The 22,021-nt window shown below is 49.6% G+C and overlaps 1 protein-coding gene across 2 annotated transcripts in view; it reads right to left on the reverse strand.

The window, feature by feature from the left end:
- Positions 1-17,183, reverse strand: part of DNAJB12 (DnaJ heat shock protein family (Hsp40) member B12) — a 21,088-nt gene extending 3,905 nt beyond the window's left edge. Inside the window, exons 1-9 of one of the 2 annotated variants that reach the window (XR_001411817.1) lie at positions 17,166-17,183; positions 16,865-17,033; positions 14,774-14,919; positions 10,951-11,136; positions 8,509-8,588; positions 7,259-7,368; positions 3,990-4,162; positions 2,379-2,530; positions 57-103 (exon numbers count right to left, since the gene is read on the reverse strand). Coding sequence is in view for 1 of the 2 variants with exons in the window: in XM_014940570.1 (XP_014796056.1) it covers positions 2,409-2,530; positions 3,990-4,162; positions 7,259-7,368; positions 8,509-8,588; positions 10,951-11,136; positions 14,774-14,919; positions 16,865-16,953 (906 nt within the window). In the remaining variant the exon portion in view is untranslated. Of the gene's footprint in view, positions 104-2,378; positions 2,531-3,989; positions 4,163-7,258; positions 7,369-8,508; positions 8,589-10,950; positions 11,137-14,773; positions 14,920-16,864; positions 17,034-17,165 lie in introns of both variants that reach the window. The other variant, XM_014940570.1, reaches the window with a different exon arrangement.
- Between the last annotated feature and the right edge of the window lie 4,838 nt (positions 17,184-22,021).

Consider the following 22,021-nt stretch of genomic DNA (forward strand, 5'->3'; position numbering starts at 1 on the left):
TTTTTTTTTTTTTTTTAATATACAGTTTGATTCTTTTAAATAATCGAGTCTGTCACCTCGGCTCAGTGCACTTCACCAAAAGTCTTCAGGCATTTCAAGGAGTCTGGGAATAAAAGGGGGAGCGGTGTCAGTCTCCGGACAATCGCACGTCACCCTACCTCCCCCTTCCTCCCCACAACCCACTACAGGCAGCAGCTTTTTCAGTTGTGTTATTTCATTCCACAGCCCAGAATCCTGGGCTGCAGAGGGAAGAGTGTGGCCAGCAGGTCAAGGGAAGTCATTCTCCCCCTCTGCTCTGCACTGGGGAGGCCACAACTGGAATCCTGCGTCCAGTTCTGGGCTCCCCAGTTCAAGAGGGACAAGGAGCTACTGGAAAGAGTCCAGCGAAGGGCAACAAAGATGATTCAAGGATTGGAGCATCTCTCTTATGAAGAAAGACTGAGAGAGCTGGGACTCTTTAGCCTGGAGAAGAGAAGGCTGAGAGGAGCCCTTATTAATACTGACGAGTGTCTCAAGGGTGGGTTGAAGGAGGAGGGAGCCAGACTCTTTTCAGTGGTTCCCAGTGAGAGGACGAGGGGCAACGGGCACAAGTTGGAACAGAAGAGGTTCCACTCAAATATGAGGAGAAACTTCTTCCCAGTGAGGGTGGCAGAGCCCTGGAAGAGGCTGCCCAGGGAGGGTGTGGAGTCCCCTTCCTTGGAGATTTTCAATACCCCCCCTGGATGCTCCTGAGTAACATGCTCTGACAAGCTCTAGGCAATCCTGCTTCAGCAGGGGAGTTGGACTAGATGATCTCTATGGTCCCTTCCAACTCTAAAAATTCAGTGAAATTCAGTTATTTCAATCCGGCCCCTGCCTAAGAGCAGCTCTTTTCACACTGCTGAGGGTACAGAGAAAGAAAATCAAGCAACACCAGTCTATCGTGAAAGAAGAGGCACAGTTATCAAAACCAGAGAGCGGGCCTATCAAGATAAGAATGGTTCCAAAAACAGGTTACACCCAAAAAAAGGCTGAGCGTGACCCAGAGGATTTGCTTTAAGGGCCAAACTTTCAGACAGGCTCCCTTTGCCAAGGAAAATAAAAACCAAAGGTTCCAAAACCAGGTTACACCCAAAAAAAGGCCGAGCGTGACCCAAAGGATTTGCTTTAAGGGCCAAACTTTTTAGATGGGCTCCCTTTGCCAAGGAAAATAAAAACCAAACAAAAAACGCTTTTGCTAAACCTCCTTATTCGTGCCCACAAATCAAGCAGCTGGATGTCCCAACGTCCCCACGACGTCTTTGCAAGCTCAAATGGCATCTGTACAACTAACACCTGGTGCAAGCTTCACCTCTGATTTATTTCCTATAGAAACCCTGTTTCCAAATTAATTTTGTGGTTGGGGGACCTGTGGAACAGGTTGCCCAGGCCCCATCCCTGGAGATATTCAAGGTGAGGCTCGATGAGGCCCTGGGCAACCTGGTCTAGTTGGGGGTGTCCCTGCTGACTGCGGGGGGGTCGGAGTAGATGACCTTTGGAAGTCCGACTAGATGGCCTTTGGAGGTCCCTTCCAGCCTGGACAACTCTATGACCTGTATGTTTTACAGCCACACCAGCAATATCTGGGAGGTGAAACCAGCTCAGATAATTAAGCAGTAGAAGGACTCCAAACTCAATGCCAATTTTTTTTTCCCCATTATTTCTGTGCAGTTCTCCCATGACCCAGCACACCGGGTGTGACGCGGGCGATCTGGGGGTCACCTCAATTCAAGCTCTCCAACCCCCCGAGCCTCCCCCTCAGCTGTTTTTACTTTGATTCCCAGCTCAAACCACAGTCAGTTACTTCTACAACCTGCTGTGAACTCTGGCCATTTGCTTTGTTCTCCTTGAGTGTCATGGGATGGCAACGGGGGGCAGAGGGGGTGCAAGGAACATCTGTTTGGAAGGAATCCATTCCCCGTTAGCGTATCGCTTCGAGTGCCGGGGGATAACAGCTTTTTCAGTAAAACAGACAATAAAGCAATCACAAAAGTTCATTAAAACGTGGTGGCTGGGTGCTGTGGCTGGTGAAAGGCTTCCAACCAGCCGAGGAGCACGTGGCCACTGGTCCCAAGGTGCAGTTGACAAGAGCTTAGCTGAGTTGGGGGCTTCTGCTCTGTTCCTACAGACCCGACACCGATAGCACCAGAGAAAAGGGGGAGGTTGGAGAGAGCTGAGGGTGCCAACATGCAAACTAAACAAAATCAATTTCCCAATTAACGAGTGCACAAGCTTGATGGAGGGGAGGGGTGTGCACCCAGAGGAGACTCCTGAAGGTCTGTGTCTCAAACAGAGATTTAAGTATGAAAAGCACTATGGTGCCCTGCTCTGCTGCCAGGGGAAGCATCACCAGCTCGTACTTAGACCTCTGCTGAGCGGGCAGGCGGTGACTATCCATGCAGAGAGGCTTGAACGTCTGACAGTCTGCTACAGCTGGGGGTGCCCATCTTCTGTGCTCGCTGGTACAGATCCGAGTCTCCGAAGTAGCGCGCCCGGTACAACAAGCCTTCCTCTGCAAAGGGAAAAGCCCAGCGTTACCAACCCCATGTAGAAGGAGACCCACCTGCCAAGCCATGTTCCACCCCAGGACCTGCTCCTGCTGGGCACGGGAGGCACCTCAAGTTCTCCGAGGCGAGATGAAGCACAGGATGAGGCTGGGGAAATGCCCCGTGCCCTTTAGGACAGAATGGGTGTAACATCTGCTGACAGCTCATCCATCCCAGGGAAAGCCTTAGGAACCTGACAGGACCTGCCTCTAGTCCCAGGAGGCACACGAGGCAGCCTACACAAAGGTCAGCCCAGCTGCACGGGTGAGAAGAAAGGCAGAGGCTCACAGCTTGGTGTATTGGCCTCAGAGAAAAGAAGGCTGAGGGGCGACCCTATCAATGCCTACAAGTATCTCAAGGGAGGGCTGAAGGAGGAGGGAGCCAGACTCTTTTCAGTGGTTCCCAGTGAGAGGACGAGGGGCAATGGGCACAAGTTGGAACATAAGAGGTTCCACTCAAATATGAGAAAAAACTTCTTCACAGTGAGGGTGGCAGAGCCCTGGAACAGGCTGCCCAGGGAGGGGGTGGAGTCCCCTTCTCTGGAGATTTTCAAGACCCGCCTGGATGCTCCTGAGTAACATGCTCTGACAAGCTCTAGGCAATCCTGCTTCAGCAGGGGAGTTGGACTAGATGATCTCTATGGTCCCTTCCAACTCTAAAATTCAGTGAAATTCAGTGAAATTTGGCAGCGTCAGGGGCTCTAACAGCCCCTCCTGCCTCCCAGGGCATCGGGGGCTCTAACAGCCCCTCCTGCCTCCCAGGCACTCAAATCCCACCCCAGCCACTGCTCCAAGAGCTTGTCACCAGCTGGGATGGGGTGCCCAGAGAAGTCAGGTCACTCCTGGGACTTGGTGAACAGTTTGCTGCCCTCACCACACCCTGATGGCCACATCATCTCTAACACTGTCTGGCCGGGTGGCCGTCCCTCCTGGCCCCATAACCCTTGCCTTCAGCAAGGCCATGTCTGTGCTGCCACCACAGCCTTCTGAGCAGGGACGGGGTGTGGGATGGAGGACACCACGGGCAGCAAACTTTCAGACACCAAAACGAACAACTGAGATATTACACGGGGCTATCGGGGGCCCCCTGAGAATGAGATGGCTGCAACCTTCCCCCCTTCCACTGGAAAACAAGAGATATCCTACTGACAGGGCAGGGAACCTGTGGGGCACAACTCCTGTCCGACCAGTTCTACAGCAGCATTAAAAAACAAACCAAAACAAAAACCCCCACATGCTGGATTTGTCACGAAGTCATAGATAGAAAAAAAAAACCCAACAAAACAAAACCACCAACAAAACAGGAAATGTTGCTTGCACCATGTTAAAGTGTAACTTTAGCATAACTCAGTCCCCAGTAAAGATCTTTCTGAAGCCGACCGACGCCGCAGCCAAGACCCCCGGGGCCTGACCCCATGTTACTCACTCTGCTGCTTCTCTTTCCAGCAGTTATTTCGAAGGTTTGCGATGTAGTCGTCCTCCACGCTCCTTTCCACATTTTTCAGGTTTGTGCCCGTGTATTCATCTGCAAAGTTCTCAGCTACGTAATAGGTGACTCTTAAGTGCTCTGTCACTCTCCTGTGTATGTGACCCACAGACCTAGTTGAGGGAGAAGAGTCAAAAAAGTGTAGGACACCTTTCGAGGGCTGAGCAAAAAAGCTCCCAGCTCTTTATAATGCCCAACATGCCACGATACTGAGCTGCTGAAAACATACATCACTCCTCTGCATCCCCAGACTTGAAGGCTTTGGAAAGGAGAAGCGTTAATGGTGGAAATGAAACGCCAACACAGAGAGAGGGAAAACCTGCCAGGCCTCTAGCGAGGTGGGCAGAGCTCCCAAAACAGACATAACTCTGAGGCAGATTGCCCAAGGCCCAAACCCACTTAAAATAAAGCGTTCATTAGATTTTTCAGCACTAATTAAATCTCTCTGCAATCTCCTTGTGGATGACACCATCGTGTTTTTTGCTGGTGAGCCCCAAGGATGGTTGCAGAGCTCGGAGGGTGATGCCTGTGCCAGGCAGGGTGAGAGCAGCCGGCGAGGCAGGACGGTGCCTGCAGGGAGGAGCCGGGGGAGGGCAGAGCAGGGGCTGGCTGTCACAGCTCCCCAGAACCCCCCCTTTGCTCAGCAAGGTTGTCCTTCACTCAAACCCAGTCCCCTCTGACAAGATATCTGCTAACCCCAAGCGCATCAGCTTCCTCTACCACATCACATGCTGCAACGAATACCGTCCCTGCAAGAACAAAATTAGACCTGCTCGGCACTCGAGCCTGCACCAACTGGCACAGAAAGCACTTGCTAGAAGAAAAAAATCTCTTCTTACCCTGCCCCCGTGGATTTGCATTTCAGACAGAGCCCTGCACTTATTTTCCCCAACACTCCAGCAAACCTAGAGATACTCGCTAGGGCGTGTTTGCAAGCTGCAACACAGGACCTGTGCCCAAACACTAGATTCATCAGGAACAGCTCCATCTGGAGACGTGCCCAAAGTTCCCCATAATAAATACCAGCTGGCTGCTGCATTAAAAGCCAGCCTGATTCTTAAGCCAGGTATAAACATTAACTCATCCGGCTCGCCCTTCAGTCTGTTATCAGGGTTTACAGGAGTGATTCAAAGACTCCTGCCTGTTTCATCAAGGTCCAGGACTCAGGGATGAGCAGTGGGTACCTGGACAGACTGCACATGACCAAAAAAACTCTCTTGGTGGTTTTTGAGACACAGGCTAACGCATTTCCAGCAGTGCCTGCTGGCAGAGTTACAGCCTGGAAGAAGCTCAGCTCACTATTTTACCTGTTCAGACAGAGCCCTAAGCTCTCCCAAAGTTCCTACACCTCGTCTGTATGCAGATGAACTACAGAGGCTACAAGGTGGGCTCTCAAAGGAGAAGGATTTAAGCTCACAGAGTTTCAGCAGCATGTTTGAGTGTAAAGCATGAAAACGAGGGCAGGACCTGGTGCAAGAAACCTGCCACCACCAAGTCAGGCACGCAATTAAGTCAGGCAAATTCAATGAGGTGTTACTGAAGAGCAGGGTGATGCAGACAGGCCCACAGCTCTTTTGGCAGAAAGCTAGTTTTTGGAAGAGATTTACAAAAGCAACAGAGCAACAAATGGTTCTTCGGGACTCTGCCTTTCTCACCGACAGCTTCACTGCCAAGAAGCGGCATTAAAATCTCCGTGTGCCATTGAAACCTCACTGGGTTAAAAAAGCTTCTCACCTCCTGCTCAGCAAGATCAGCGTGGGGAGCTCCAGCTTTCTGCCAAAGGGCAGCCAGGAACAGCCTTTCCCTTTCCATCAGGCAGCAAAAGGGACCTGGCTGCCTGCGTGAGTGAGCAGCACCGCCTGCTGGCACAGCAAGCCTTCTCCTCCCCAGCCCAGCTGAGGAGCCTTGCTCCCTCAGGAAGGAGGCACTGAGGACTGGATCAGCTCATTTGCTGCTCTTCTCCAAATCCCAAAGGTGGCAATGGGCCTGCCTGCTGCTATCTCAGCATGAAGAGACAGGGAGAGCACAGGGAACGGGGAACCGAGCAGCAGAGAAACACCTGGGGCTCAGGGGGGGCTGAGAACTGGCAAGGCTGGAAGCAAATCCCTGCCCACTTAGAAGTTGCCCTCCACTGAACACGTTCTCGCCCCATAAACCACCTCTTCACCAGCATAAAACAACCTGGTACACATATACTGTAACATATAACTGTAGAAATCACATCTCAGTGCTCTTTAGCATCTCAGAATAACCCTGAACTCTGCCCCCTTCAAAACCCCTCCACCTTTTGGTTCCAAGCACTAACGTGCACGTCAAAAAAAAACTACAGCCACATTACCTTGGACTCAAAAGCTAAGCTGAGTTTTATAGTATTTAACATCATCAACGGCAAATGTTGTCACCTGTGAAACTAAACAGGGCCCGCTGGCTGTAACCAAGTCTACCCTCTTTAAATACACATAAGGAGCTTCCACTGAAAGTACATTAAGCTTTTGCCAAGAATGATGCAAGCAGCCAGAAATCAAGCCTGTTTTCCCATTCTTTGTTGGCACTGCAAAGTGAGCAAGAATAAAGACTCATTTCATTTGCCAAACAAGTGAGCAGATCAGGGCATTTCCACAAGATCTACGATGAAACAGCTTCACTTTTGCATAGTAAATGTCTGGCCATAGCTATTTTGCAGCAAGATTAGAGTTCAAAAATAGGGTATTTTCTCTGGGAGTGTCTTTTATTCCTTCCTCTCTTCCTGTATTGCTTTGCACTGGGCACAAACTGAAGCCTTCATGAAGACCAGATCTGGCTTTTCTTTTTCACACCTAGATTTGACTCTCCATATCAATTCATTCTGCATATGGGATCTCGGTGCTGGGCTACAGTCTCTCAAAGCCATTTTGCCTGTCCCTTTCTAGGACAGACACAGGGTATGGGCTGCAGAAGGTCCCTATCAAAGAACATCCTCCCTTAAGCAAGTGAGCACCCTCCAACCTTCCCCACACCTTCCATCTCAAGACCTGTTTGAGAACCAGGCAGCCTTCGCTGACCTGCAAGACATCTGGCAGCAAGAGCAGTGGTGGGATGAGATAAAGCAAAGAAAATAGAAAAGACAGGAAAAGCAGAGAGCCTAGATCCCTACCCCACCACGCCACCCTGCCCTCCAGAACCCAACCCCCCTCCCCAGCAGGAAAAGTTTTAGAGTAACGAGTACTAACGGCCTCTGGCTCAAACTGTAGGGTGGGCTGGAGACCATCATCTGGCTGAGAGCAGACACAATGATCAGGATGAGGATAGGCATCAGCTGGACAAACAACCCAAGGCCACCCTGAAGGAACAGAAACACACAGTGGAGCGTCACCCATACACTTCTGTGCAAGGATCCCATTGCTCTCCCTCCCAGCCCTAACGCAACCTCAATTTTCCTGCTTTTCACAGGCATTCAGCTTAGGAGGCACCCCAAAATAACTGGGGGGGAACCCAGCAGCCCAGAGTTCCCCCCCAAGAAAGAGCAGCATGACTCCAAAGACCCAAATTTACTGCTCCTTCTCCAGGTGTGATAAAGGGCAGAGGGGACTGGTAGGGGGACCCTTGTGAGTGAATTTCAAAAGCCCCACAGCCGTATTTTGTTTCTCTAGAGCACATGTGGTTTCTGTCCTGCCTGTGCCAGTGAGCAAAACTGGTTTTATGGAAAACCTTCTCTCCTCTTCAGTGTCAGATAAAAGTAATTCCCCCCCCTACCCCACCTCCTGAGCTCCCTCCAGTTCCAGCAGAGTACACCTTCCCCTTTAAGCTTGAGCAAAAATATTCAGGAAATTCTCATTGTTTGTTTGGGGTTTGGTTTCTTTTTTGTTTCTTTGTTTGTTGGTGTTGGCTTTTTTAAAAATATAATTGCCCATCCCCAGGAAACAGTAAATTTCAATACGTAACCCTGGTCTCTTAAGGAGTAAGTCCCTCATTCTCACTTCTCTAGACCAGAGGGCTTGGAGTGCTGGAGATACACTTAGATTTTCTGTGATGGGAAAACACAAAAGCAGCTCATGCTATTCAGTGTCTTCCTTTGTTAATTAAGAATCACAGATTAGAAAACCCCATCTTCAATATTAGAATAAAAGGGAGAATGAGTTCACGTTGGGAGGAGCCGCAAGTATCCATAGTATCTGAAAAGTGGATTTCCCTTTGAAATTACAGAATTAAATCAGAAAGGAAATACTTATTCTGTGGTCAAGACAGGTATATCTTACTGGTGTGATCTTATTTGAAAGCAGCACTGTTTCAAGACACACCAGCATTTTCCCTAAACTAAGAGTCCCAGGAGAACAATCACCAGTAAATTAACTGCAACTTGGTGTAAATTCTGAAGGCAGCTCAGAAAACAGTTTTCACAAAACAGCCACACCAACTAGCTCCCAATTCACAGATCAGAAAAACCTTTAGACTCCCAGCCCCCTGCCTGTTCCCCACTTACATCACCCTGATGTTCTCTCCTGTCCTGCCTCTGATGGTAGGTGTATCGCATCCTGCCGTTGCTGTACACGTGAACGTTACCTATAGGCAAAAGAAAACCGTTAGACAAAAGTCAGAGTAGGTAAGATGGTGCTGGCTGGCCAGGAAGGAACCACGAAAGGTGGCCATGTCCCACGTCAGCCTCAACAATCAACACATTAGGACAGAGGAGGCTGGGTGCTGACAACAGCGAAGTCAGGAATCTTAATTTTGAACGTTGTCAGAATGGGCTTGAGCTGTTTCTTTGGTTCGGGCCACACTCAGCAAAGATATAAGGACCAGACTGGGTGCTGACAACAGCAAAATCAGGAATCTTAACTTTGAATGGGCTTGAGCTGTTTCTTTGGTTCGGGCCACACTCAGCAAAGATATAAGGACATAGAGATTGAAAAGGAATTCACGCTGTGCTCACACTTAGATCTGGTGACAGGACAAGAGGAAATGGGCACAAACTTGAACATAAGAAGTTCCATCTAAACATGAGGAGGAACTTCTTCACTTTGAGGGTGGCAGAGCCCCGGAAGAGGCTGCCCAGAGAGGTGGGGGAGTCTCCTTCTCTGGAGACATTCAAACCCCACCTGGACACGTTCCTGTGGGACCTGCTCTGGGTGGACCTGCTCTGGCAGGGGGTTGGACTAGATGATCTCCAGAGGTCTCTTCTAACCCCATGTCATTCTGGGATTGTGTGGTCTGCCATTACCATTGCTCCCAGTTCAGCCTGCTTCAGGGAGCCAGCAGCAGGCCAGGCAGTGCAGAGCTGGAAGAATGACAGCACATCCACCCAGCTGGGCTGCTGCCAGGCTGGAGCTGGGATGTCTCAGCAAAATGGTGATTTGACAGACTGGGGCTATTCCTGAGATCCCTGTGTATGTCCCAGTGCACAAGGTGCACGTCCACGGTGTTGGTCAGCAGAGCACAGGGCCAAAGTCCCCCACTGAAGCCACTCCATCACGTGCCTCGACAGAGAATGCTGTAGCTTTGGTGAGAAGCAGGTATGGGACTCCATAGGATTTGGACAAAAGAATTCATAGGGGAAAAAATATCTATTCATCACCTGAAGGCAATATTTACAAAATGAGCTATATAAGCTACAGCTGAAAAAAACCAGGGTATTCCTAAGGAGATATGTCTGAAGGCAAACTGATGGTGGGCACAGAGATCTGTCTACAGAATCACATGAAAATTCAGCTTGGAAGTGACCAGGAGGTCCAACTTCCTGCTCAAAGCAGGGCCAGCTGTGTAGAGACACTACCTTGTACAGGTCTCCTCGCTTCTAATTGAACTTCCTTTAGATTAAAACCAATTACAAACCTAAATAATTTCAGTAGCTTTTCCACCTTAAAAACAGAACTCTTCCATGTCTTGTTTTAAATGTCAAAACTGCAGCTAAAAAGGGAGGCCAACTGAGAAAGCGGTCATCAATTCTCTTGGGACAGTGAGGAAAGGAAAAAAAGATTGAGCTAAAATAGCAACCCACTGGTTTTACCCGAGTAGCTTTACCTCTCTGGCAGGCAGAACATGAATGCCACAAAAGGCTTCAAAATGCCTTCGCAAGGACTTGCCGTTAGCGTGTTAATTCTCACATGCCAGATAGGAAAGAGCTACCAGAGTAAATCTTCTCAACTGAAACAAAAATATTTATTTTTCCAAGTTGGTCCACGGAGGTCAAATAACCACTGCCTCTGCTGCCGGGCAAATATGAATAAAGTAAATACAAGAGAGTCTTCTAAAACACCCTTATCCTTATATTAAATGTGTGGTGTTTTGATCGGAACCGATCAAGTGAAGGAACACTCCTTTCCTGCTACCGAAACCATAATCACTACTGTGGATAGACAGGATGCAGATTTAATTTTCAACTCAAGAGGTTTAAATTATGCTCTAGAAATAACACTTTCCTCCTTTTTATGGGACACAGTGGAAAGAAGGAAGTGGTCACTGATGTCACAGAAACTGTTTCAGCCCGTGTGGTAGAGCAGATACAGATCAAGAACAAGGCCCGGGTGTTACCACACTTTGTTCTGCTGAGAAGATTTAACTTCTAGAACCATCAGGCAGAAAAAGCCTTCTTCAAAATAGGATTATTTTTACAACTAGCCTCACACAAGTAATTTTTTATTCTAACGTTCCACCCAACTTAGTAAGAGCTAATGTTGCCAGCATGCAAACAAATATCTGAAGTTGGGCAGAAGTCCAGCTCTGGACTCATTACCTGCTGGATGCTGAGTTCTCTAAATTGTCTGAACAATTTAGAAAACTCTAGGTGTTTAGGTCATGTGTGAAGGAGAACTCTCTCCCATCAAACTCAGCAATCCTTGCACGGCCAAACCAATCGCTACCGCACTGTTGCTCTCTCAAAAAGGATAGGGTCCCGTTCAAGAGATTTAAGGTTTAACGTGCTTACTAGAAGGAAAACCACCACCAAAAAACATGTTGAAGAGGTCCTCGGGGGAGATGTCTGCCTCAAACCCGCGGTGGAAGTCCGAGTGACTGTGTCCGTGCCGAGCAGGGTTGAGTTTCTCGTCTCCGAACTGGTCATATTGCTTCCTCTTCTCCGGGTTGCTCAATACCGCGTACGCGTTACCAATGGCTGAAATATTGACAATAAGGAAGCAATTAGCTTCTTTCTTCTAGAGATAATACATCTCACCCCACAGACTTGCCTTTCTCATGACACAAACGAGATCCTCAGCTACCCACGTCTTTTCGACAGCGCAGCACTACTACCTGGCACGCTCACTTCTCTGGCAAACACAGGCAGAAAGAAAACCACACCAAGAGACTGGATGAAAAAGGCCTTAACTAATTAAAATGATGAAGCTTGGTACAAATTGGGGTGTATGTCCCTGGAGAAACCGTCTCAGATGAATGAAACTATGAATTGCGAAAGAAATGCTGGTTGTAGAGCAGCTACACTTTTCGCTTAGTTAAACTTCTGACTTCTTTTGAGTGACTCCTTTTTGAATTTGAAACTTCTTACTTCTTTTCAACTAATGCCCAAATCCTTCGGCCATAAGCAACTGTGTGGGAAAATACAATTTTATTAGACAAATTTTATTCAAAAGTGCCATTAAGGAAATTCAATGTCGTAGCCTAAAACCAGAACTGCAAAGAATTTAAATACGGGCTAGATCACTGAAAGGAGATTGAAAACCTTCCATAGAAGTTAGGAAGGAAATGTTGGCTAGAAGTTGTGTCTGTTAGCTATGGATTTAAAAATTTCCACCAGTAAGGTGCACAATTATAAGGGCTGTTAACCAGTGCCTGTGAGGGTGGAAATGTACTGGAACTAAAGCCCTGCCAGTTCCCCAGGTCACTCTCCTTCCAACCTCAGCACATTTGAGCCTTTCTACCAGAAGGTCTGCCTGCCACCCTCCTCTATTTCTGTACTTCTCTCTCTCCACACATCCCAGCTTACCACTTCCCCTCTCTACCAACCCACCCCGGGGCCTCCCTGCGTAACTGCAGAGCACAAACTCTCTCCTCCCTGTGTCACGAGGAGGCAAAAACGTCCAAGGCAGTAGTTGCTTGGTGGACACAAGGTAGAAGTTATAGAAAACAGAAATACATGCCCTTTGGAGGAGATGAACTCCAAGATTCAACATTTTCCCCGTACGCAGATCGAGGTGTACGGTTTCCTCTTGGACTAGAGATTTGGAGAGTGGAGGATATCATGTCAATGTGCTCATTCTTCTTCTTGGTTATAATTAGTGCACAGAGAGCAAACATTTCTACAACCAGGCAAGATGAGCTGGACGACAAGGACTGACTCTCAGCACATTAGCTTGTTCTTTCAAACTGTGTGGTTAAGCAACGAAAACGGAGCAGTTCGGGGGGTTTATTCGTTGTCCAACTTTCTGCTGACAAAGCCCAGGAAACACCTCATTCCAAATCAGGATTTTGGCTCAAAGTAGCCAGGTTCAACTCTTTTTCCCAACATCAGCCAAAGGTAGTGATGCAAATCTGCTCCAAGACAGACTGCAGCCAACTGCAACTACAGACTGAGACAAGGTCTCAAGATAAGATGTAATGCTTGATCATCTGTCACTAGGAAGACGAATGCCAAAACCTCAGCTAATATATAAAAAAAATATAAAAAATTAACTAAACTCCTCATAGCAGCGCACATTTCCACCCTCACCCACTGAAGCTGGACTTCAGTGAGCCCCAGGGACTAGCAGCTCAGGGGCTGAAGGACAGGGGAGCCAAGGAGGCAAGGCCCAAGGAGAGATAACCGGAGAGCAGATAGCTCCGCAGCGGAGGATAAAGGGCACCTTGCTTAACGCACACCTTCTGGCACGTAACTCTCATCAAAGCCTTCAGCAAACATCATTATTTAAGATTCCAGGTGAAGAAACCTGCCTTTCGCCACTGGGCAAGGATTGAAGGATAAACTCTGGCTCAGGGGCTGACTGCCCATGTGGCAGGGACAGATGTCCGCAAACGCTGGCTCTTTAGTCTGCCCCCCCCTTCCCCCACTAAAAAAAGGCTTTCCCAAGTAGCTGAGGGTCAGCCCGTTATTTGCTAACAGCAATACGCTTATCACTTATGGATTTAAGTCTTAAAAGACTTGAACAAACCTTACATAAGACTTTTACTGCCGAATTCATGTCTACCAGGAGCTCACCCCCACACTGTACCAATGCACTTACATCGGGGTAGCCTTGCTCCCTGCTCCAGCAGAAGTCTCACACGTTTCACTCCTGAGATGGCCAGAATCAAACCACGCTATTTAAATGATTTAACACTGCAAAACCCCTGCTGTACAACCACAATCAAAAAGTTCTGCCTTTAGCTCGAGGATAATAATCAAACTCCCACAGCTTGCAAGGGAAAATGGGGTTATGTGTTCCAAGCAATAGAATTTCTCTTGGAAAATTACTCGTTTTAAGGTATCTTATTACCCAGGAAACATCCCTGCTGCATGGGTAGAGGCCCTGAGAATCCGGCTCTTCACAGCAGAATTGAAGCTCCTGGTGACCTTTTTCAAGTCCTGGTTGGGCTCAGTTGTATGGCTGCTCCAGTTTCGCCCTAGAAATTTTCACCTGGGGTTTCTATCCACCAATTCCACCTACAACCTTTCGCAACGGTCAGGTGCTTTCTTAGAAACCTGAAGGCTTACTGGCTGCCTGAAATGCTCAATGAGTGGAAGAGTATGACTACCAGCTCTGAAGAAGATGAGTTTCCTGCCATCGGGCATGTCCAGCAATGTTTCTCCCGAGGGATTCAGGAACCCAACAGCTGCCTGTGGTGCTGCACAACTTACAATCATAGAATGGTCCAGGCCGGAAGGGACCTCCAAAGGCCATCTAGTCCGACCCCCCTGCAGTCAGCAGGGACACCCCCAACTAGACCAGGTTGCCCAGGGCCTCGTCGAGCCTCTCCTTGAATATCTCCAGGGAAGGGGCCTCAACCACCTCCCTGGGCAACCTGTTCCAGTGCTCCACCACCCTCACAGTGAAGAACTTGTTCCTAATCTCCAACCTAAATCTGCTCCCCTCCAGCTTGAAGCCATTACCCCTCGTCCTGTCACTGCAGGCCTTTCTAAACAGGCTCTCCCCAGCCTTCCTGTAGCCCCCTCAGGTACTGGAAGGCCGCTATTAGGTCTCCCTGGAGCCTCCTCTTCTCCAGGCTGAACAACCCCAGCTCCTTCAGCCTGTCCTCGTAGCAGAGGTGCTCCAACCCCCTGATCATCCTCGTGGCCCTCCTCTGGACCCGCTCCACCAGGTCCATATCTTTTCTATATTGAGGACTCAACTTATTGGGTCTCTCCTGGATTTGTTGGTGGACATGGGTGCACCCCAGCACCTGCCCTGTGCTGGATGGCTGCAGGGCTTGGAGCTTCTCCCTGTTAGGTGAATGCTCTTGTATCTCTCAAAAAAACCCAGGATGGTTGACATCCCGAGGGAATTTCCTCCTATGCAGCCTGGCAGGAGGCTGGAGCAACAGACGGGAAGGGCTGCTAGGAGAAAGGGAAGGAAGGCTTCTCCTTGTCTGACTAGCAGAGGTGAAGCCTTTCCACACCAACCTGTGTTTAGTATTTTAAGCTTACGGCATACTTTGTTCATAATACAACCAGCTCAGAAGAAGAGCTACAACTTTACTAAGAGGAGGTTTATTTCACTCTACCTGACTCGTGAGGTTGTTTTTAAGAGCCCTTGCTCGCCCAACGCAGCAGCATCATCTGATGGTTGAGGGCAAACCCCAAAGTTGGAAGCGCTCTTTACCTTTAAAGGCCTCTGTAGCCCCTGGTGCGTGGTTCTTATCTGGGTGAAATTTCAGTGCAAGTTTCCTGTAAGCCTTTTTCAGGTCCTCATCAGAAGCTTCTCTGTTTACTCCCAGAATTTCATAGTAATCTTTGCATCGCTTTACCCTGCCAGCAGAGAGGGGAGAAAACACGGGACAGTTAAGTTTCAGCTTGTAAAACCCACTTTGCATTGAACAGGTCTACTCCCCAACATCTCCCCCCACCCCAGTTTCGATGGATGTCGTTCAGTGAACTCCGGTTTACTCAGCTCTAATTCCTCAGAGGGTGACCCAATTTTGTTTCCACAGACTCATTCCCGCTGTGCCTGCATTATGAGCACACAAACACACTCACAGAACAAGTCAAGCCAGTAAAGGTAGAAGGGCCTCTCCTGAGGCAATGATATCACCCGCTGAAGAATGTGATTAGCAAATAAGCTTCAGATTCATCACGGTCACGTTTTGGAGGCTATTTGGGAAGGACTACACATGGCAGGCTAGGATCTGAAGGAGAGCTGGGCTGTTGGCTTTCCCCTCCTCATCCCAGACTCTGTTAATTCACAGACCTAAAAATAACACGGGCTGAATTCTAGAGGAAGAAAGAGGGAGCTGCCCAGGCCTGTGCGCAGCCCAGCCCGTCCCGGGGAAACTTGCAGCCCCGGGATGGTTTCTCCTTCTCACATGACTTCGATGAGGCAGAACTCAGCAGTCTGGGTTTTTGGAGAAACGGATGATGTAACAAGCATCCTGGTAAGTCCAGGAGCCACAGCAGTTCTTGCGCAATCCAGACCATGCCCATAACCTTAAACAAAGTTTATCAAGTGACTGTGCCTGCAGCCCAGTCCTTCATCTTCCAGTATTTACAAATGGTAGAAAGGAATAAAGAACAGCTTGAAACAGGGTTGGGAAAACAGGCGACTGGATAAATGTGTCCTGGGACTCTCCAGAATCATAGAATCATACAATCATAGAATTGCCCAGGCCAGAAGGGACCTCCAAAGGCCATCTAGTCCGACCCCCCCGCAGTCAGCAGGGACACCCCCAACTAGACCAGGTTGCCCAGGGCCTCGTCGAGCCTCTCCTTGAATATCTCCAGGGAAGGGGCCTCAACCACCTCCCTGGGCAACCTGTTCCAGTGCTCCACCACCCTCACAGTGAAGAACCCTCTCCTAATCTCCAATCCATCAGGTCCATGTCCTTCTTATATTGAGGGCTCCAGACCTGCACACAATACTCCAGGTGAGGTCTCACCAGAGCAGAGTAAAGTGGCAGAATCCCCTCTCTGGACCTGCTGGCAACGCATCTTTTGATGCAGCCCAGGATGGGATTGGCCTTCTGGGCTCCAAGTCCCCACTGCCTGCTCATGTCCAGCTTCTCATCCACCAGCACCCCCAAGTCCCTTTCCTCAGGGCTGCTTTCCAATACCTCACCCCCTAGTTTGTATTGGTGGCGAGGATTGTTCCGGCCCAGGTGCAGAACCTTGCATTTGCTCTTGTTGAACCTCATGAGCCTTAGCAGGACCCTTAGAAGTGTATCGTGCTAAGAGAGTGAAGCAGTGGATTCCAACTTCATCAGGCTGTAAGAGAGACCATGAGCAGCGTATCATCAGGAGAGAAGGACACAGATGTGCCCCGTCACTTGCTGCTAGGTCAAAGCTTAGAGAAGGAGGGCTGCCTACTGCAAGCCATGAGCCATGACTTCCACCTACAGGATCTCAAGAGCACATGGGATTTCTCACAGCGTTACTGAGTAACACTCAAGAAAACATTAATGCAAAGTCCATGGGATGAACACACCCTAAAGGTCTCTTTGGACCTCAGCCAAGAAGAGGACTACAGGCCTAATGTTCTAGCCCTTGTGTATGCCTTTGAGGGATTATCTCATCCCTCGTAGAACCAACCCAGCTGCCTCCCAGGGCTGCTGCAGCTATAAATCCTCCTAGGTATGCTTTTGACACCCAGCCAGTTAGAAATCACCCAATATGGTTCAAAGCACTGTGAAAACCAGACCAGTATCACATGATAAACTCAAACCAACTGTGGGTTGGAGCCACAGAGAACTGCTGCACGCACCTCTTCACTGCATCCACCTGGTCCTGAGTGTAGCCCTTGGGGGCCTCCCCACCAGCTTCTCCGTTGGCCGATGGGAAGTCTCCGCTCATTTTCTTGAACTGGGGGTTTGTGGACTCTCTGGACTGGCCATTGGCTGATTGCTCATTCTTGTTGAGTGATTCAAGCAGAACTGAAATGAGAAAAAGAAAAAGGTTAAGAGACCACCAAGCTCTATTGCCCTTCCAACTCTCCTGTAAAGAGGCCCCTCTTCATCTCTGCCCCTGCCCCAAGACTCCCCAGCCTTCATCAGAAAGACCCCCACCTTTTCACCCAAGGAACACTCGAGCTCCTGATGCTTCTTGCCCAGATGTGAAGGCTGCTGCTGAAGATATGGCCTGCTTCTCCCAACACTCACAGCCTCCATCAGAACTCCAGGCCTATCCAGCTGGATAGTCTGGGAGCCACAGGGGATCACCAAAGTGGCACATCCTTGTCTTGTCCTTTTTTTTCCTCCCACATCTCTCGTTAACAATGAAGAATTTCCACGTTTGTTCTCTAGCAAATTATAAAGAATATTATCCTTCCTTATCTCCTCCTGTTGAGAATCTACTGCGCTGGGTAAATTATGTGAGGATGTCCTATCTTTACAGAGCCTAGAAAATTATACCGTGGGATGCCAGTCACATGGGGACACCCCTTTTGGGGACAGAGCTGCAGCTCTCATGGCTGGCAGCATGAAAGGTCCCGTAAGACATGAGTCAGACGGGTGCTTTTTTCTATAGCACTGTCTTACCTACGTATTCAATGCGTGTAGAAGGCTGGGAAAGCCATCTTTCTCAATTAGCAAATGCGAATTACGTAAGTTCAGCTTCCTTTTTCTTAAGTGGGGTGCGTACACATATTGCATAAACTGCTGTGGACTGTCACGGAATCATAGAATTTTCCAGGTTGGAAGGGACCTTCAAGATCATCTAGTCCAACCATCAACCTACCTCTGATAAAAACCATCACTAAACCATGTCTCTAAGCACTATGGCAACCTGGCTTTTCAATCCCTCCAGGGATGGGGCCTCAACCCCTTCCCTGGGCAGAGCATTCCAAGGCTTCAGAACCCTTTCCCTGTCAACATTTTTCCTACTCTCCAATCTGAACCTCCCCTGGGGCAACTTGAGGCCATTTCCTCTTGTCCCATGGCCTGGGACTTGGGAGAAGAGACCGACCCCCCCTGGCTACACCCTCCTTTCAGGGAGTTGGAGAGAGCGAGAAGGGCTCCCCTCAGCCTCCTCTTCTCCAGGCTGAACACCCCCAGCTCCCTCAGCCTCTCCTCAGGAGACTTGTTCTCCAGACCCCTCACCAGCTCCGTTGCCCTTCTCTGGACCCACTCCAGCCCCTCAAGGTCTTTTTTGTGGGAAGGGGCCCAAAACTGGACCCAGCCCTTGAGGTAGAGCCTCACCAGTGCCCAGCACAGGGGGACCATCACCTCCCGAGTCCTCCTCCCTATACTGTTCCTGACACAGGCCAAGAAGATATCGCCTCCTCCTTGCAAGGCTCGGACACTGCCTTCCCTCCTTTCCACCCAAGAGGGGACAAACCCTCAGGCCTGGTCTAACTGCACAGATGACAACCCTGTGAAAGGCTCCTCCAAGCACAAAAGTATCTTTCCATCATGTACTTCCCTAGAAGAAGGATAGCGCCATCTTTTTAAGCTGTTTCTGTCTTTTTTTTAACCAAATATCAGACTGATCTCTTCACACCTGTAGTTTCTGAGGTTTATATATTGCATCCCATTAAAAAGAAGAGGCACAGGCAATACAGTTCAAACCAGACGACGTTATTTACAAAGGCATCAGTAACTTGACAAGCTTGCAGTCCTTTATCCAGGGCCTAGAACCCAGAAGGACGTTTCATCTCCTGCAGATTGCACGTTACAGACCTTGCACTATGGGGGTATCACCTTCTTTATGCAAGTGCAAACAAGGCTTGCAGGGCCAAGAGACGAACCAAGATATCCTATCTGCCCCACAGAGCTTGTAGGGACAAGGAAAAACTGTTTGGCAATCCAACAGCCACCACAGGCAATTGTTGCAGGATGAAGGATAAAAATGACAGCGGGGCTAAGGAGCAGTAACTCACTGGATGAGTTTTTGAGTCTTGGGGGCTTCACGGATTTCAGCTTTCTGAAAAATAAATCCTTCCCTCACTCATATTTACACCATTAAGAGTGTTTACAAAATTATACTCTTTGCTTTCGTTCCTTCCAAACCTGGAGAAAACCACCAGGTGCTTTTAAACCTCATTCCACAAGGCAGTCCTTCTACCCACCCCGCTCTTGCTGTTTTGGGCTCAGCTCCCTACAGCTTGCCAGGAGATTTTTGGTAGTGCAGTTCCCCAAACCAACCACAGATGTCACGTACTGTCACAGTTCCACTTTGTTTTGCTTTACAGCTCCAGTCGTATCATTTCTGCATCACATTGGTACTCTGTGCAGTCACAGCACAGGGCAAATTCATAAACTACTGACATCCACGTATGGTCACAGTTCCACCTTGTTTTGCTTTACAGCTCCAGTCATATCATTTCTGCATCACGCTGGTACTCTGTGCAGCCACAGCACAGGGCAAATTCATAAACTACTGAAGCAGAGACTGCCAGATTAGTTTTCAGTTCTACCAGCTCAGCTCCCCAACAAGCACGTGCTCTGGATCACTCTTCCTCACTTATTAATCAATATTTGTTCAACTCCTGTTAATTCTTCCAAAAGTCCAGCTTAGAAGGCAACCAGTGGGACTTTGTCTACAACAGCGTGCCCAGCTGCGTTTATGCACAAGATTTTTGCTGAAATCCCCTTGTAAAAGGCCTTTGCTGATCCTGTCACGACACCTGCAGGAGCCAGCCAGGGTCAGAGTCTGGAGCGCTGGGTGTACAAGGTCCACACCACTGATTGCTGCCAAACCCAGTGTAACTCACCAGAAGGAGACTTCCCAGGGACACATAAACTAGGTAAAGGGGGACTGTTTAGTTTGAGGAAGAGGAGGCTGAGGGGAGAGCTCGACACTCTCTACAACTATTTGAAATGCCACTCTAGAGAGGTTGGTGCTGGTCTCTTCTCACAGGTAATTAGTGACAGAACAAGAGGGAATGGCTTCAAGCTCCAACAGGGTAGGTTTAGACTGAACATTAGGAAGGAATTTTTCACAGAAAGAGTGGTCAGACCCTGGAATAGGCTGCCCAGGGAGGTGGTTGAGTCACCATCCTTGGATAAGTTTAAGAGTTGTTTAGATGTGGCGCTGGGGGATATGGTGTAGGGAAGAACTTTGTAGAGTAGGGTAGATGGTTTGACTCGATGACCCCAAGAGTCTTTTCCAACCTAGACGATTTTATGATTCTATGAAAGACTCAATGACCACGGTTTGGCAACATTTCCAAGCTACAGACCCAAAGCACATGGGGAAGCAACCAGCAGGACATCAACCAAAGGGTCCTTGGGCGGCAGCTCAGGCATGAAACCTGTACCACTGACTCGGTTAAGTCTGGTCACAAATTCACACGCTGTATTTCACATTAGCCTGCCCTGCTGCCCCTCTCCTCTGCTTTCCAGTCCCTACACTCCAGTTCTCTAACAGTACACATCTCACCTTTTATTCTAGCTGTCCTAAGCCACAGGATTAGGGCAAAACATGAATGCTTTACATTGCAGCCTGGTACTTGCTGTCGTCCCAATCTGCTTCTCTGATGCACACCCTACCAGAGCTCCTTGGGAAGCTGAATCCTTTTCTGGGTGGGCCTTTCCATCTGTTACGCCATGCTTCCTCATAGAATCATAGATTGGTTTAGGTTGGAAGGGACCTTAAAGGTCATCCAGTTGCAACACCTTGCCCCGGGCAGGGACACCTCCCACCAGCCCAGGTTGCTCCAAGCCCCATCCAGCCTGGCCTTGAGCCCCTCCAGGGATGGGGCAGCCACAGCTTCTCTGGGCAACCTGGGCCAGGCTCTCACCACCCTCAGAGTAAAGAATTTCTTCCTCAGACCTCATCTAAATCTACCCTCTTCCAGCTTTGAAACCATTTCTCTTTGTCCTGTCGCTACAGGCCCTTGTAAAGAGTCCCTCCCCATCTCTCCTGGAGCCCCTTCAGGGCCTGGAGGGGGCTCTAAGGTCTCCCTGGAGCCTCCTCCAGGCTGAACCCCCCCACCTCTCCCAGCCTGTCCTCACAGCAGAGATGCTCCAGCCCTCTGATCATCTTTATGGCCTCTCTGGACCTTCTCCAACGGGTCCATGTCCTTCTTATGATGGAGGCCCCAGAGCTGGACACAGGACTCCCAGTGGGGTCTCACCAGGGCAGAGCAGAGGGGGAGAACCACCTCCCCCAACCTGCTGACCACACTGCTTTGATGCAGCCCAAGATGCAGGGGGCTTTCAGGGCTGTGAGCGCACGTTGCTGGCTGACGTTGTGCCTGTCAGCCACCAACAGCTCCAAGCCCTTCTCCTCAGGGCTGCTCTCCATCATTTTCCTTTTGAAAAGCCGCTTTTCATGGAATCACAGAATCACAGAACATTATGGGGTTGGAAGGGACCTCTGGAGACCATCCAGTCCAACCCCCTGCCAAAGCAGGTCCACCCAGAGCAGGTCCCACAGGAACGTGTCCAGGTGGGATTTGAATGTCTCCAGAGAAGGAGACTCCACCACCTCCCTGGGCAGCCTCTGCCAGGGCTCTGCCACCCTCAAAGTGAAGAAGTTCCTCCTCTTGTTTAGGTGGAACTTCCTACGTTCAAGTTTGTGCCCGTTTCCTCATGTCCTGACCCTGGGCAGCACTGGAAAAAGCCTGGCCCCATCCTCCTGACACCCACCCTTGAAGTATTTATAGGTGTTGATCAGATCCCCCCTCAGCCTTCTCTTCTCCAGACTAAAGAGACCCAAGTCCCTCTCCTCACAAGGGAGACGCTCCAGGCCCCTCACCATGTTTGCAGCCCTACCCGGTAACTTCACAGAAGCACAAACAGGGCTCTCAGGGCCGGGTAAGCCCCCAGCCGGGGCTGCCAGGCCTCCTGCGGCTGCCCAGCGGCCGGGCCCCGCTACATCCCCTCATGGCGGACTCGCCTTCCCGACATGCCCCGCGGCCCCGCGCAGGCGCAGTGCGGGGTCAGCGGCGGCGGCGCAGGCCCCGCTCCCCCGGTGTCCC

The sequence above is a fragment of the Calidris pugnax genome, unplaced genomic scaffold (assembly GCF_001431845.1).
Source record: "Calidris pugnax isolate Ruff unplaced genomic scaffold, ASM143184v1 scaffold39, whole genome shotgun sequence".
In the NCBI taxonomy this organism is placed as follows: domain Eukaryota; kingdom Metazoa; phylum Chordata; class Aves; order Charadriiformes; family Scolopacidae; genus Calidris; species Calidris pugnax.